This window comes from Entelurus aequoreus, linkage group LG01 (assembly GCF_033978785.1).
Source record: "Entelurus aequoreus isolate RoL-2023_Sb linkage group LG01, RoL_Eaeq_v1.1, whole genome shotgun sequence".
Lineage (NCBI taxonomy): Eukaryota > Metazoa > Chordata > Actinopteri > Syngnathiformes > Syngnathidae > Entelurus > Entelurus aequoreus.
In genome coordinates this window covers 46,647,012-46,663,181 of record NC_084731.1, presented here as the reverse complement: position 1 = coordinate 46,663,181, position 16,170 = coordinate 46,647,012, and the positions used below count along the sequence as shown (strand labels likewise).

The 16,170-nt window shown below is 43.7% G+C and overlaps 1 protein-coding gene across 2 annotated transcripts in view; it reads right to left on the bottom strand.

The window, feature by feature from the left end:
- The window catches only part of LOC133653583 (NCK-interacting protein with SH3 domain-like), a 43,036-nt gene that overhangs the window by 12,938 nt on the left and 13,928 nt on the right, over positions 1 to 16,170 (bottom strand). For both annotated transcript variants that reach the window (XR_009826751.1, XM_062053015.1), the window contains exons 5-10: positions 15,640 to 16,157; positions 13,939 to 14,109; positions 6,499 to 6,585; positions 6,244 to 6,382; positions 6,084 to 6,164; positions 5,859 to 5,987 (exon numbers count right to left, since the gene is read on the bottom strand). Coding sequence is in view for 1 of the 2 variants with exons in the window: in XM_062053015.1 (XP_061908999.1) it covers positions 5,859 to 5,987; positions 6,084 to 6,164; positions 6,244 to 6,382; positions 6,499 to 6,585; positions 13,939 to 14,109; positions 15,640 to 16,157 (1,125 nt within the window). In the remaining variant the exon portion in view is untranslated. The remainder of the gene's footprint in view (positions 1 to 5,858; positions 5,988 to 6,083; positions 6,165 to 6,243; positions 6,383 to 6,498; positions 6,586 to 13,938; positions 14,110 to 15,639; positions 16,158 to 16,170) is intronic.

Here is a 16,170-nt window from a genome sequence, read left to right as displayed (position 1 = left end):
TGCATATATGAAATATTAGTGCGCAAAGAACATTTAACTAGCAGTCTAGCCACTCTGTTCTGTACAAGTTGCAGTTTGTTCAGGTCAGACTTAGTCGTAGCGGACCATATTATAGGACAGTAATGAAGATGACAGAAAACCAAGGACTGTATCACTTGAGCCATTGTTGAGGATGTCAAGAAGGTGGAGCACTTCCTGACCATGGCTAAACCTCTTCCCATTTTCATTGAAATACCATCAATATGATCGGACCATGACAGTTGACTGTCTAATAGCACACCAAGCAGTTTTGCTTTTTTGACCTGCTCAATAGGTATGTCTGACATTGAAATATGAAGCTGTGGGTCATCAACAAGCATATGCCTGGATCCAAAAAGAATGCTTTTTGTTTTGTCAATATTCACAACAAGTTTACTATCATTTACCCAGCGTGACACTCTCTCCAGGTCCTGATTTAAGTTATTTTGTAGGTCATTTAAAGTAGAGGCAGTACTGTATAGAGTTGTGTCATCTGCATACATAACCATATTGGTGTTTGTTGTAACACAGGGAAGATCATTAGTAAAAATAATGAAAAGTAAAGGACCTAAGCAGCTTCCTTGAGGCACGCCGCAGTAATTGTACATGCGTTCAGATAGGCTACCATTAAAACACACTCTCTGTGATCTTCCTGATAGATAGCTCAACATCCAAGAAAGTGACATACTATTAAAACCATATTTTCTCAGTTTGGAGATCATTATGTTGTGATCTATGACATCGAATGCTGCACTAAAGTCAATCAGGACAGTACCAACCATCTTCTTGACATCCATTTGTGACAGCCAGTCATCAGTCAGCTGAGCTAGAGCAGTAGATGTTGAGTGACCTTGCCTATAAGCATGCTGGGAACACGACATCAGTTTGTTGTAGGTAAAGAAATCTTGAATTTGTTTGAAAACAACTTTTTCCATCAATTTACTAAGAACAGGAAGTATGCTTATTGGTCTACTGTTTTTACCAGTAAAATCTTTATTTTTGTCCTTGGGTAGAGGGATGACCTTGGCCTCCTTCCAAACCCCAGGACAGACTCCATATCTTAATGACATATCTTATATGACAAATCGGAGTTGATACATGGCATGCCGCAATTCTTAACAATTTGCCATCTAACATGTCCGTCCCAGCAGGTTTATCAGATGGCAGTGATAACAACAATTTCTCAATATCAGAACTACTAACTGGTATAAAATCGAACCTGCAGTTTTTACCCTTCATTATATGATTTTCAATTAATGTGCATGAGGAGGAGCCATCAGAAGGCGTCATATTCACTCTCAGATTTTCTACCTTGTTTGTGAAGTAATTATTAAAATATGTGGCAATTTCCATTGGCTTAGTCAGGTAAGCTCCATCAACTTCTATATACGAAATTGTTTTACATGATACTGATCTTCCCATTATTTGATTTAAAATGTTCCACAATTGTTTACCATCATGTCTAAAGTCATAGATCTTTGTCTGATAATATACCTTTTTATTACCTCTATTTATTTTAGTTACACGATTTCTTAATTTACGATAGATCATCGCATCAGAAAGTAGACCAGAAGAGTCCGCCAACTTTTTAGCCTGGTTACGTTGCTTCATAAGTGCTTTGAGCTCATTCCCTAACCAGGGGGCGCCATTTGCCTTGACAGTTGTTTTCCTGACAGGAGCATGCTTATCTGCAATCTGCAAAAATAACTTCATGAATGTGCTCAAAGCAGCTTCAGGATCCTCCTCAAGACACACAGTTTCCCAGTTAACATGTTTCACATCATCTATAAATGTTACTTCATTAAAATATTTATAAGACCTTTTATGTATTGTTACACTAGGAGCTTTGGAGAGCTTGGTCTTCCTCCTTATTGCAATTAAGTTGTGGTCCGTAAAGCCAAGAGCTATTGATACTGTTTTAGTGCATTTATCAGGAACATTAGTGAATAGGTGGTCAATGCATTTGGATGACTTTAGCCCATTTCTATTTATAGTTGATCTAGTTGGTACTGTAATGGTCTGTGTGAGGTTACAGGCATTAGTTACAGCAATAAGTTTCTTTTTCAGCGGGCACATAGCGGACCAATCAATGTTTGTGTCCCCAGTAAAATATATCTCTCTGTTCTCATCACTAGATTTATCCAACATCTTGCATATTAAATCCAGGTATTTTATATCGGCACTAGGTGGTCTATAGCAGCAAACAACCAGTATGGGTTTGGTCTGTGGCAGGTGAACCTGGATCCACAGGGCCTCAATATCAGCCAACATTAAATCATGTCTTACTTTCACAGGAATGTGACTCTGCACATACACAGCTACACCTCCACCATATCTTGTTCTATCATTCCTAAAAATTGTGTATCCGTCTACAGCTAATTCAACATCCTCAAAAGAGGAGTCAAGATGGGTTTCAGATATTGCCATAATGTGTATATCATTAGACTTCATTATCATACATAAATCAGGGATTTTATTTCTTAAACTACAGATATTCAAGTGAGCTATCAGTAGGCCTTTGCCAGGTAGTTTAAGGTTGTATGAAACCATGATGAAGAGAGAGAGCGATTGATGACTTATATTGCTTTTTACAATTGACCCTGAAACACAGTAGTATAGGCCTGCTTTGAGGCATAAAAAGCTGTACAGGTAGACATATATAACAACGCCCAACTAGTACATAGGCATGACATCTGCAACTGCAGCAAAAAACTAACGAATAAAAAGGGAAACAATGAGTGACAGTCATTATGTGTGTGTGAAAAGTGTCCATGAGTAGACACAGGGGTCCTACCTCGCCGCAGATAGTTTCTCAGATATCGAATTTGTCCAAATCACTGATGTCGTTGATGACCATGACTTTCTCCTCTTCTGGGGTCGTACCATTCAGCTTGATAAACACTTTACAGCTGGCAGTCCATGTAGACTGAATTTTGCTTTGCTTCCTCAGGATTCGTGCGCGCCTGGCGATCTCACCATTCCTTTTGGTGAGATGTTCGTTAATGTACACCTCCGTTCCTTTTAATTTGCGACCCTGTTTTAGGATCGCGATCTTGTTCTTTCTGTTGGTGAAGCGAATGATGATCGCTGGTGTCGCTCCTTTGGTTCTCGTAGGCAGCGTGTGACAGGCTTCAATGTCGCTCCTGTCCACGGAGATCCTCCTGCTCCCCAAAAAGCTGACCACCTGCTGCTCCAGCGATTCCACCTCCGACTCCGATTGAACTCCCTCCAGCCCTACGGGACCGTTTTCCCGGGCTGCCACACTGGCGTATGACCGATGTTTGGTCTTCAGTCCGCTGACGATCACGTTGTTCATGCGGGAGTACTGCTCCAAGTCGGCCACGCGACATTCCAAAACTTTTATAGCTTTGTCTTTCTCTGTGTTCAGTCTTTTGAGTGACTGAATGTCACCCATCAGATCCACAATTTTCTTTTGCTGTTCAGCAATTGTTGCGATCTCAGCCGACAAGAACTCAAGAGATTTCTTAATTTCTTCCATGTCGTCCTCAGGGGGGCTAACCGCTCTCCTTGGCTTCGGACCCATGCTAACCTGGGCCACGGCTGAAGGCGAGCCTAGCCCGGCTGCAGTGCAACTTGGATCTAGGCTAGAAATGAGCCACACTAACGTAGACACTTAGCGACGCCGGAATTTACTATTTTACTGGGCACTCAAGGGCTACTGCCCGCCCGAGTGGCACAGCACACGCCGCTCTGGTCGTTCTGTTGCTGCACACCGTGAGAAAGTTTCGCCCTGCTTCCTTGCCTGCAGGTGTATAGAGGCCCATTTCCAGCAACTATCACTCCAGTGTTCTAATGGTACAATGTGTTTGCTCATTGGCTCAGAAGGCTAATTGATGATTAGAAAACCCTTGTGCAATCATGTTCACACATCTGAAAACAGTTTAGCTCGTTACAGAAGCGACAAAACTGACCTTCCTTTGAGCAGATTGAGTTTCTGGAGCATCACATTTGTGGGGTCAATTAAACGCTCAAAATGGCCAGAAAAAGACAACTTTCATCTGAAACTCGACAGTCTATTCTTGTTCTTAGAAATGAAGGCTATTCCACAAAATTGTTTGGGTGACCCCAAACTTTTGAACGGTAGTGTGTATATATATATATATATATATATATATATATATATATATATATATATATATACATACATAGAGTGGGGCAAAAAGTATTTAGTCAGCCACCAATTATGTGTGTGTGTGTATATATGTATATATATATGTATATGTGTGTGTGTATATGGTTAAAGGCCTACTGAAACCCACTACTACCGACCACGCAGTCTGATAGTTTATATATCAATGATGAAATCTTAACATTGCAACACATGCCAATACGGCCGGGTTAGATTAGTAAAGTGCAATTTTAAATTTCCCGCGAAATATCCTGCTGAAAACGTCTCGGTATGATGACGTTTGCGCGTGACGTCACGGATTGTAGCGGACATTTTGGGACACCATTGTGGCCAGCTATTAAGTCGTCTGTTTTCATCGCAAAATTCCACTGTATTCTGGACATCTGTGTTGGTGAATCTTTTGCAATTTGTTTAATGAACAATGGAGATAGCAAAGAAGAAAGCTATAGGTGGGAAGCGGTGTATTAGCGGCCTGCTGCAGCAACACAAACACGTAGCGGCTACGTCGTAGCCGGTGTTTCATTGTTTACATTCCCGAACGATGACAGTCAAGCTTTACCATTGGCCTGGGACAAGCTTTACCATTGGCCTGGGACAACAGAGACTCTTACCAGGAGGACTTTGAGTTGGATATGCGGTACCGTGAGTACGCAGCTGCGGCTTCCAGACATTTGATCGCTTGCCCGTACGTGCGTGCCGCTATGTGCATGTCACGTACGTAACTTTGGGGAAATATACTGTATGTACTGTATGAACTTTGCGGAGGTGAACGGTACTTTGGGCTGTGGGATTGAGTGTGTTGTGCGGGTGTTTGATTTGTATTGGCGGGTTATATGGACAGGAGGGGGGAGGTGTTTGTTATGCGGGATTAATTTGTGGCATATTAAATATAAGCCTGGTTGTGTTGTGGCTAATAGAGTATATATATGTCTTGTGTTTATTTACTGTTTTAGTCATTCCCAGCTGGATATCAGGTCCCACCCGCCTCTCACAGCATCTTCCCTATCTGAATCGCTTTCACTGCCCTTTAATCCTTCACTCTCACTTTCCTCATCCACAAATCTTTCATCCTCGCTCAAATTAATGGGGAAATCGTCACTTTCTCGGTCCGAATTGCTCTCGCTGCTTGTGGCCATGATTGTAAACAATGTGCAGATGTGAGGCGCTCCACAACCTGTGACGTCACGCTACTTCCGGTACAGGCAAGGCTTTTTTATCAGCGACCAAAAGTTGCGAACTTTATCGTCGATGTTCTCTACTAAATCCTTTCAGCAAAAATATGGCAATATCGCGAAATGATCAAGTATGACAAATAGAATGGATCTGCTATCCCCGTTTAAATAAGAAAACCTCATTTCAGTAGGCCTTTAAGATACACTGATGCAGACGATCTTCGACCAGCAATTTTCTGGCAGGATGTCTTTGACTAGCGTGAACATATTGCTTGCGTTTTTAATTTATGAATTTTATTTTTATTTAATATTAGCCATTTGATGCATTTTGAGTATTGCATTAACATCATATGCAAAATAAGAACAACAGTGATGGGAGATGTTCTGCATAAGCTGGTTGAAACTCTGTTTTTATGCAACTTGAGCGGTACAGTATATTTTTAATGATATTTGTATGCGCTTAGGGGGAAAACATTTTGAAAAATAACCATAGTTGTGTTGTTGTGTAGTCCTACTACCTGTGTGGTGCAGGTTGAAGGCCAGCAGTAGGTTGAGGAAGATGTCCGGCAGCTGCTCCGTGGGATCGGAGGGATGTCCGTCTTCCACCACATCCAGCAGGAACTGAACAAACTCTGCGTTCAAGTGTTCTGAACGAGCGGAGGAAAGAGGACCGCATCAAAAACAACGTCACATCACTTTTAAGTTTAAATGTCTGCTTCACTCGTCGTCATTAAGAGTCGTACCGTAGTGATGATATGGCACCTGTTCACCCATTGAGAAGATCATGCTGAGCACCAAGGCTGTGTAACACATCTTCTGGTGCTCTGAGCAAAGACACACACATATATATAAAACACATATACAGTAAATGTGTACATTCTGGATCAATAAGCGAGCTCCTACCTTGTGTGTCTGTCTGTAAGTCTCTGGCCAGCTCCATGGGGAGGATGGAGTTGAGGAGTGTGGAGATGAGCGCAGCATCCAGGCTGCACATTGCACCAAACACTTTAAGCAGCAGCAGGCGCAAAGTCACACGAAGCTCCTGCGTGTTCACGTGACAACAACAGTCATCAACAACAAAACATGACTTACTTATTACCGTGACGAATTGCTCTCACGGTGCTGCCAGATGATTTCTACAGAGGAGATTATCCTCACCATCTGATAGTAGGAAACGAGAGAGAGCACATTCTCATAGTGGCTGGCCTTGCACATCCTCTTACACACCTCAGGATCAGCATCCGTCTAGAAAACAGATTATGTTTATTTGGATTAGTAATACACAATGCTTAATTCCTAACTACTGATGGAACCAGATGTTTTCCATATATCCATATTTAAGTGTTACTTCTTTCCTTCCATAGTCATACTACAAAACAGCTAGTATTCTTCCTTCTTTCTGGTCTGCAAAGTAAGGTGTCGGCCTTCTAGCAGTGGAATGCGGAGAGTAGAGATAACTCGGTGTAGTCTAAACAAAGGAGGGTGGGAGCGAGGGACAAAGGGAAGTACACAGGAGTTCCGGGGTTTGAGGAGATCGATCTAGGCTGAGCTAGGAAACGCTGGTGTACTGGATTTGGTCTCACGTTTGTCTTTAAAGCTTTAACAATAAACCACAAAATACCCATTCTGTTTGGTGTCAATTTAAACTTCAGCTTATTTGCCATCAAAAGTACCTGGGAGTGGACAGCAGCTTAAAATCCCTGGGAGGAAGAGCTGTCTACGCAACAATTTGGGGGCTCGTCCGGGATAGCACGCTGTTGATTGATGACTTCTTGCAATCTTCTGGACAGACTCAATTGGCCAATACAAGGTAAGCAGAGCCTTTTTATATAAAATCTGCTTTAGGAGTCTGTCCTGAAGTCTGTAAGTCAAACACTGTTTTGTACCCCAGACACAGATTGGTGATTTTGATAGATTGATTGCATTTTTGCCGAGCCTGCCATTGCATTAAAATTGTAAATAAGTGGTCAACTCACGTCATTGTGTCTCGATTACCGTGACGGGCAGTTTCATTGACGAGTGAACTAATAGTTGGGTGTGGCTCACCGTGGGTAGTTGGTCGCCGCCTAAAAGAGTAACGGGTTGAAAGATCCCAGTGAGATAGGATACTGAAACATAAGGAAGCGGGTTGAAAGATCCCAGTGAGATAACACACTGAAATGTAAGGAAGCGGGTTGAAAGATCCCAGTGAGATAAGACACTAAAACGTAAGGAAATAGACACAATGGCCAAGGAGTGTGACAAACAGGAATGTGATGGCAGCGGGGGGAAAATGTGATGAATCATTACTGTTTAATGATCAATTGAATATACTGTTGTCGACAATGAAATTAGCAAGTAGAGTTTAAAAAGAAAAAAGAAAAAAAAGGGGAACGTTCCTTGAAAGGGTTAAGAGGGAGTTTATAACACTCGTAAAGTCGTGAACTCAAACTGGAAGTTTTATGGTAAAGTGAAACGCAGAGAAAGAGCGTAGGTGCAGCTTTTTCTTGTGTGTGTGTGTGCGCGTGAGTGCTTACACGTGCGTGTGCGTGTGTGTGTGTGCGCTGGTGAAAATGGAACACGCAGGGAGAGAGAAAAAGGAGCAGGGTTGGTGCTCGAGAATTTAAGAGTTTGGCGTATGATAAAAGTAAACAGGGATTACGTGGAAAAACGAAATGCAGCAAAAGAACCGATGATTAATGAGACAAATATGACAGAACGGACTGATTGGTCTTTTGCCTGCTGCGCATGCATCAGACAATTCAAACGACCCACCCAGACTTTGACTAGGCCACCGCCCCCTACTCCAGTGACAAGCGAAGGAGGTACTCACACGATTGATCCTGCCTCCGAAAATTAACCCCTTCTTTGAAGGCAAAAATACAGAACAACAAGCAGGATTAATGGCTGAATCTTCGATCTCACCGATAACACCATACATTCCTCTTCCATGTCAGAATGCCACACCCACCTATCAGTGGAAAGATGGTGAGTCACCTGATGGATTCATAAACCAAGCTAAAGAGCAGTGGTCACAAGCTACAGGTGTACACCCCAGGAAAGAAGGGGAACACCGACAGTTTTTTAGACGAGCCGTACTTGACGCAATGCAAAATTGGGCTAAGCAAGATGAGGATGATAAGGCTAATGACAGAGCAGCAAGGAAGCAACTCCTTAATTTACAAATCACTGAAGCAAAAATGTCTAAATACCTAAAAGTAATGTATTTTAAAATGTATGTCTTAATGTATTTATTTTGAAACTGCTCTGTGACATGTGCTGTTGACCTCTTGGCCAGGTCACCCTTGTGAAAGAGATCTTGATCTCAATGGGTTTTCTTATCTGGTTAAATAAAGGTTTTAAAAGGGCACAAATCAGCTAGAGTATATTCAGCAGTGGGTGACCTTGCTTCTGAGTTCCAACAGGTGGAGGAAAGAATCCTCAACAGATGTGAGACCAGATGGTTGGACTCGGGTGGTGGACAACACGGTGCTTCAAAGTCAATCCGGGGAAGAAACTGTTTTGCCTGTGACCAGCCTGGTCACTGGAGTCGTGACTGTCCGAACATTTCTGAACAGGAAAGGTCCCATTATGACGCCAGACGAACACGAAGGCAAGGCAGAGGACGCCCACCGCAGGAGCCCCAGCAGGAAATACTGACTGGCCCCCTGCTGGACATGAGTGTCAATGGACAATGTTATCAGTTCGTGATTGACACTGGTGCCACCCACTCGATTCTGAATGCAGAGGTACCAAAGAAACTGTGTGCTTCCTCTTTAAAGGTCGAAGGCTTCGCTGGGGTCACAAGAAGGTTACCTGTCACCAAACCACTTCCGGTTCAGATTGCTGGACACACACTGAAGCATTCCTTCGTGGTTGACCTGCACACACCCTGCCTAATTGGTAATGACCTCCTTTACAGACTGTACCCTGACATTCAATATCGCACAGAAGGAACCTTCCTGGTGTTACCTGACGGCTCAACCACCAAGCTGCGACACCACTACCAAGGCTCCTCCATGAGCTCATACCACAGCCTGAAACAACAGGAATGGCTGACATCCAACTGCTCTAGCAGTAAAAACCCTGGCTGACTGAGATGCTTCCGTGTGTATCGCCACCTGACTCGCCTCATGTTATGATCACCAGTTAAACACTCATACCAGGAGGCCTTTGACTCTTTTATATTTATATATGTTGGAACTCAGGGTGTGGCTGCTCATGTTGACCTATCTTTGCAACAACAAGCATGGTGTAAGATGGACACAATTGTGTCCCACATTGTTCACTTGCTCTCTGTCTCACCTACAAAACCAAAGAACTTAGGTCCAATGATAAGACACGGCGTAGCTGCCACACATTACACCGACACCCAAATACCACATTTTCAATTGTTTAGGTTTAGCCCATAGTTATGTTAAACACATAACTATGGGCTGCACTATAGACACCTGTAGGCTACAAGGAGCTAGCAGCTACAAAACAGCTGAGCTAAAACGACACATTACACATTTAAGCATATCAAATAATTATAGTTGCTCATTACATACACAAAGTTGCCATGGCAGAAGTCTGATAGAAAGTATTCAGTAACAAACGTGTCCGCATCATTCGACTTTCTACAACATGAGCTTGACTTAATGAATTATTGGGGGCACCAGGTTGGGTAAAATTTCAAAATACAATTGCTAAAGCATCCGCCATAAGGGTAGTATTTTTCTAGTATTTGTGACAATACACATATAAACATATTTTGTTACTTTCACCATATTGAATAAGTTACATAAAAGTTAGGGTTTAGTTGAGTTTGAGTTATTTGTGATATTGCTAAGGGGTCCCCTACCCTAACACCACCCCCCAGTGGACCACAGAGGCTAGAGAGACAATCATTGACCTCAAACATGACCTGCCCTCTGCTACTTGACTATTAGCTGACTTTTTTCTTAGATGTTTCTGAAAGTGATAGTATGACTAACACAGTCCTTTTTTCAGAAACAGAAGGGGGTGAGTGAGGGTGGAAACAGACTCCTTGGAACAAAGTCGACAATAATCCGACTCTGACACATTCCATAGTTTTAAAATTTTTCCCGTGGGTAAGAGTTATAACTAAATTTTAATTTGAAAATAACGATTTTCCACATCGATAGTAGTTTAGTAGATCAAATTTAGAATATGGATGAGGTGAGGGTGAACCATGTATAGTCTTTGATTTTACTGATATGATCAATACGGTACAAGGGAAAAGGTACGTACTGACTTGTGTTGACAATCACAGTGGTTGGCCGGAAGCAACAACAACCTCAAAAGAGGATGCAATATCAGTAATTAAATGACTTGTGAATGACCTAGTACCCCGACATGGTTTTCCCAAAAAGATTAGGTCAGACAACGGCAACCATTTAAAAAAATACTCACTTAGCCTTGGTCGAAAAGGCTTTCGGACTAGAACACAGGTTTGGGGTACCGTCCTCAGTCCCAAGGTAAGGTTGAAAGGATGGACCAGAACATCAAAAACTAATTGGCTAAAATCTGTGCACAGACCAAATTTAATTGGATTGACATGTTGCAATTAGCGTTAATGATCATTCGAAGGTCCGTGAATAAAACTGTTTTACCGCCCTTTGAGTTTTTCACCCTATGAGCTGCATACAGGTCAGCCCTTCCCAGGACCAGCAGCCCCCCATGGAAGGAGGAATCAGCGTAAAACCAAAATGGTATTTTACACAAAAAATTGCAGAATTTGTGTGACAGTTCTTCTGTACAGATTCCCTTCCGCCCGCTGAGAGGGTTAAGATCAAGGTCATCAAACGCAAGTGGACAGAGCCCAGGTGGACTGGTCCCTTCAAGGTCGTGGAACGGACGTCCCACGCCCTTCGACTGGCTGGTAAAGGGGACACCTGGTACCACCTCTCCCTCTGCACTACTGCTGAAGAACCTGACAGATCACCAGCGGATGTCATTGCTGACATCGCCACAACATCTGCCCCTCTTGACCCCCTCGCCACATCATCTGCCCCGCAGCCCAGGAGACGAGAGAGATTTTCTACCTACATTACTCTTTTCAACTTCTATATTGTATATCCTTGTTTGAGACCAATCCAGTATGCTAAATGTTTCTTAGTTTTTCTTGCTTGTTTTCAGCATAACTATATGTGTCGTTACATTAAGTGAAAAGTTTGATGTTTATCCCCGTTTTGTTACCTAAATTACTCTGATATTGATAGACGAAAGGCAGGATGTTACACCCGGTAGTATTCCCTGACGGACTGGTGCTTGGGCGTGTTCTACTGTCTTTGTGTCTCAGTTCTTCCTTCCTGACGACAGTGACTGACAAGTGTCTTAGAACATACAGCGGACTTTAAATAGACTGGGTCAAAGGGGATAGCAAGACTTATTTTTTTTACCTGTGCAGTGTGATTAATTACGGGGGACACAATAGCTATTACCGTGGTAATAACCTCTATATTTGTTACGACCCAACCCTGAACCATTGGTGTCGGATGCAGACAACATACTCTGGTAAGTGGTGCCCATCGCCCCTTTTATGTTGTTTTGGGGGTTGACCTGACTGATACAGACTCTAAAGGAATTATTAAAATTAATGTCCTTGAGAGGGCGTTAACTACCTCTACACCCTCTGTAGCACCTAAAGTACCACCCCACCTCGGTGGTGTTTCAAAGGCTCTCACACCTGTGCGTGCTAATGACATCACCACCGAAGGCCTGGTAACTTCGACCTTAGGAGCGGGTGCAGACAACCTGTGGCTCAGGTGGATGCCAAAACCTGGGTGACTGTGTTGCTTCTTCCGCTGGACGTCCCTTTTCACCACACTTATCCCGTCCCTTTCCCCACACATACCCCGCCCCTTTTAAGTTGACTGACATGTGTACCCTTCTGTTGACAATGCCACCCGACTTCTTCCCTTTGTGGCCCAAAAGCTGAATTACACGTGTTTTCAAATTACAGGACCCTCTTCGTCCCCCAACAAATTGGGTGACATTAACCGTTACTGGTGCACCACACTGATAGATGGCTCTAGGATAGGCCCTTGGGCACGAGCTGACTTATTCTGGTATTGTGGGGAGCACAGATTGTACATTAGAATCCCGACGTCAGCCGTTGGGCTTTGTGCTATGGTTAGACTGGTGACCCCAGTCACCAAATTAACACCCCTTGGAACTCCTGTTTCAGCAGCCTCTCTAACTCCCCGCCGCCGTTGAGACTGACCAACCTGACTCGTGACGCCGTTGAGGGACTTGCTGAACAACTTGCCCCGACCTCCCTCATGGCCGTTCAGATCCGCATAGCCCTTGACCGCATCCTAGCCAAGGAAGAAGGTGTGTGTGCAATGTTTGGTGACCAATGCTGTACCTTCATTCCTAACAACACTGCCCCCGATGGCTCAGTTCAGAGGGCCTTAGAGGCCTGTCTAGGGAACTACTGAAGTTTCAGGGGTCTCTGACCCCTTCAAAGATTGGCTTCAAAGCACATTTGGCAGGTAGACTGACCTAATTAAGTCTGTCTTGGTCTCCATTGGAGCTTTTTTGGCCATCATAGCCTCATGCGGTTGCTTTATCGCCCCTTGTGCTAAGTGTCACTGAAGGGGGTCTAGCAAAGTGGTAACTTTAAGACTTTCGAGAATTGTTGGCTTCCTTCCCTGACCATGACGACATTGACGTGGACTCCCTCCATCCATCTCCCATGTAAATATGCTGTTGTTTTATTGCTAGCTTGCTTAAAGAAAAAAAAACAGCACCTACTTTAATGTGGGGCGTGCTTTATAAGTGTTGTACAAGTAATTAAGATCTTATTATCTTATTATTATCAAGATATAATATCTTGAAGGGGGAATTGATGGAACCAGATCTTTTCCATATATCCATATTTAAGTGTTACTTCTTTCCTTCCATAGTCATACTACAAAACAGCTAGTATTCTTCCTTCTTTCTAGTCTGCAAAGTAAGGTGTCGGCCTTCTAGCAGTGGAATGCAGAGAGTAGAGATAACTCGGTGTAGTCTAAACAAAGGAGGGTGGGAGTGAGGGACAAAGGGAAGTACACAGGAGTTCCGGGGTTTGAGGAGACCGATCTAGGCTGAGCTAGGAAACGCTGGTGTACTGGATTTGGTCTCACGTTTGTCTTTAAAGCTTTAACAATAAACCACAAAATACCCATTCTGTTTGGTGTCAATTTAAACTTCAGCTTATTTGCCATCAAAAGTACCTGGGAGTGGACAGCAGCTTAAAATCCCTGGGAGGAAGAGCTGTCTACGCAACACTACCCACACACAAAGTCCAATGGATGAGGTCCCTGAACACACCACAGGATTTTTGGGTGCATCAAAAAGCTGGTCGTGATTGTGAGTTTCAGTCAGAGGGAGGAGGAGGCCGACCTAAAAAATTTGGCAGGCTGTCGAGTTGACTTTAATAACATGGTGGGATCTGTAAACTGATCATATCAGACTTGTCTGGAATTTGCAGCAGGATTATACGTTCATGCACACTGTATTATTTGTATCAAGTGGAGTAGCATCCAGCAAAATCATCATAAGGAGAAAGGCAGCCTTAAATCCAGGTAAAATGTGAGGGGTGAGCTCAAAGAGGGGCTGCTATCTATTTACCAGTATCTTAAGGAGCTCCTCCAAGTAGCACGCGATGAGGGCGTGGTCTTCATGAAGCGCCCAGCTGCGTTGCTGGGAGTCATCCCGGTGGCGAGTGAGGTCGCCAAAGATGACCTCCAGCCGCTGCTCGTCGTGACACACCTGACCCCGTGGCAACACTGCACCGGAGTCCTGCACAGCCAATGCAACAATTTTTGTGTTTTCAAAAGAGAAACAGACCAATTAACTTTAGTTTGTCCTCTGTGTTTAGTCAAGAAGTAGTATTTGCCATTAAGCTAAATGTACCAGTCTTGTCTTTTGTTGAGCCCTAAAAAGTATTTATAATATAAGCAATGTACTTATCACTCACCAGCTGTTTGATTGTAACGTGCATCTTAGTTGTAGCTTTCATAACCACAATTGCAGGTGTTGAAATCGCCACGTAAAATCACTAATGTTAATTAGTTTCATGTATACGGCATATCCAATGTAAATTAGCATTGAGCTAGTGCATTTTGAAAATTGGAGCTTTATTTTGAGGAATACTTGCTTTGTTGGCATGGAAAATTGCTGTTTGCTCGCCAAGTGTTTTGGCCGGTGCAGAGTCTGCAACTGGACGTAATGTCACGTGCAACAAAGGTTTTGAAATATGTTATCATTTGATTTTACGTGAATCGGTACCCAGTAGTACCGATGGAATTCAGTCGGTACCGATAAAAGTATCAAATTCCTTACCCACCCCTAGATAGGATCAAATATATTCTGCTTCTTCCTACTCATTTTCAGAGAACTGCAAATGTGACCTTGTGATTTTTTTAAAGCATATCTAAACCACAGGAAGTAAACAAACTGACAGTATTTGTCGAGACGCTAAGAAGGGGGAGGATCCTTTTCACATAAGATCTGCTTTAATGCTTTAAACTCAAATGACATTCAAATGTGCAAGTACAGTACAGTGTGAGCAAAGGCAAACTCCAGGAAACTCATGAGATTTTAGCTCAGTGAGCATTTAAAGCAGGGGTGTCCAAAATGGGGTTCCATGGCCATTTAATAGATAGATAGATAGTACTTTGATTCCTTCAGGAGAGTTCCCTCAGGAAAATTGTAGTAATAAAATAAAAAATACAAATGTGGTACCACATATAAACCGCAGAATCCTACATAGATCTCTTTTAAGATGGAACAGTATCTTAGAAACAAGCGTATCTGTCCTGGCTGCTTGGTTAATATATGGCTAAAGCTACAAAATAATATGATCATATATCCATATGGAAGTTAACTTCTTGATATGCTTGTATGACAGTTAAAGTTGATATTTAATGTGGAAACATTTTGACCCTGGAATAGATAAAAAATGTTTCGCCTTTTATTTGATCATAAAAGTTGCATTATATTTGTGTCAAATTCTGCCTGTTTCAAGTGTGTAACCTGTAACATAAAATTAAGAAGAATCAGGATATAATCCAGATTGTGCATTTACATGACGTGCAGCATCCTCTTTTAAATGCGTTCAGATGCGTTGTGAAACGCTATTAAGACGCTGCTTATGTAGGACCTTGTTGCATTTGCGTGCCAAATGTTTAAGCCTTGGCGGAGCTGAGCGTGCACATGCATCACACTACACGTTAACCCCCACCCACACCACCTCACAGCTAAAAGCAGCCCGAACAAACGCTAAACTCTGAGCGCGACGTCCAACAAGCTTGTGAAAACAAATCTGACCTTGTTCTCCACCAGCGACACCAGAACTCGCTCCAGGGCGGAGGAGGCGCCAGGCAGGGTGGTCTGCAGGTGGCCCACCACCACCCCGACAGCCACTCGCGACAGATCGTAACTCAAGCCAGTGTTCTTCCGCACCAACTCGATCAGCTCAGCCCCGATGGTGGGGGGAACTGACTCGGGGGGGGGCGGACTGCCAGAAGGGCTTTCTGCAACGGACGGGGGGGCCATCGGCCACTCGCTCTCCGGGTGCTTCTCCTCTGCAGCGAGCTGAGGAGGTTGAGGAGCCGGGCTCTTCTTGACCGGGATGGACTGGGGGGAGGTGTCTGGAGGTGGTGCGGAGGCGGCGGGCTTGACGCGGGACGGCACTGGGGGCGGGGGGGTACTGGAGACACTTGGCAGGCTGACGTCAGAGGACAGCGCGGAGTGGGAGGAGCCAGACTCTAATGAGGTCGTGCTGATTGTGAGGGAGGGGACGGGGGACGGTGGGAGAGAAGACACCCTGGAGGGGATGTCCAGCTCTGCAAAGACAGA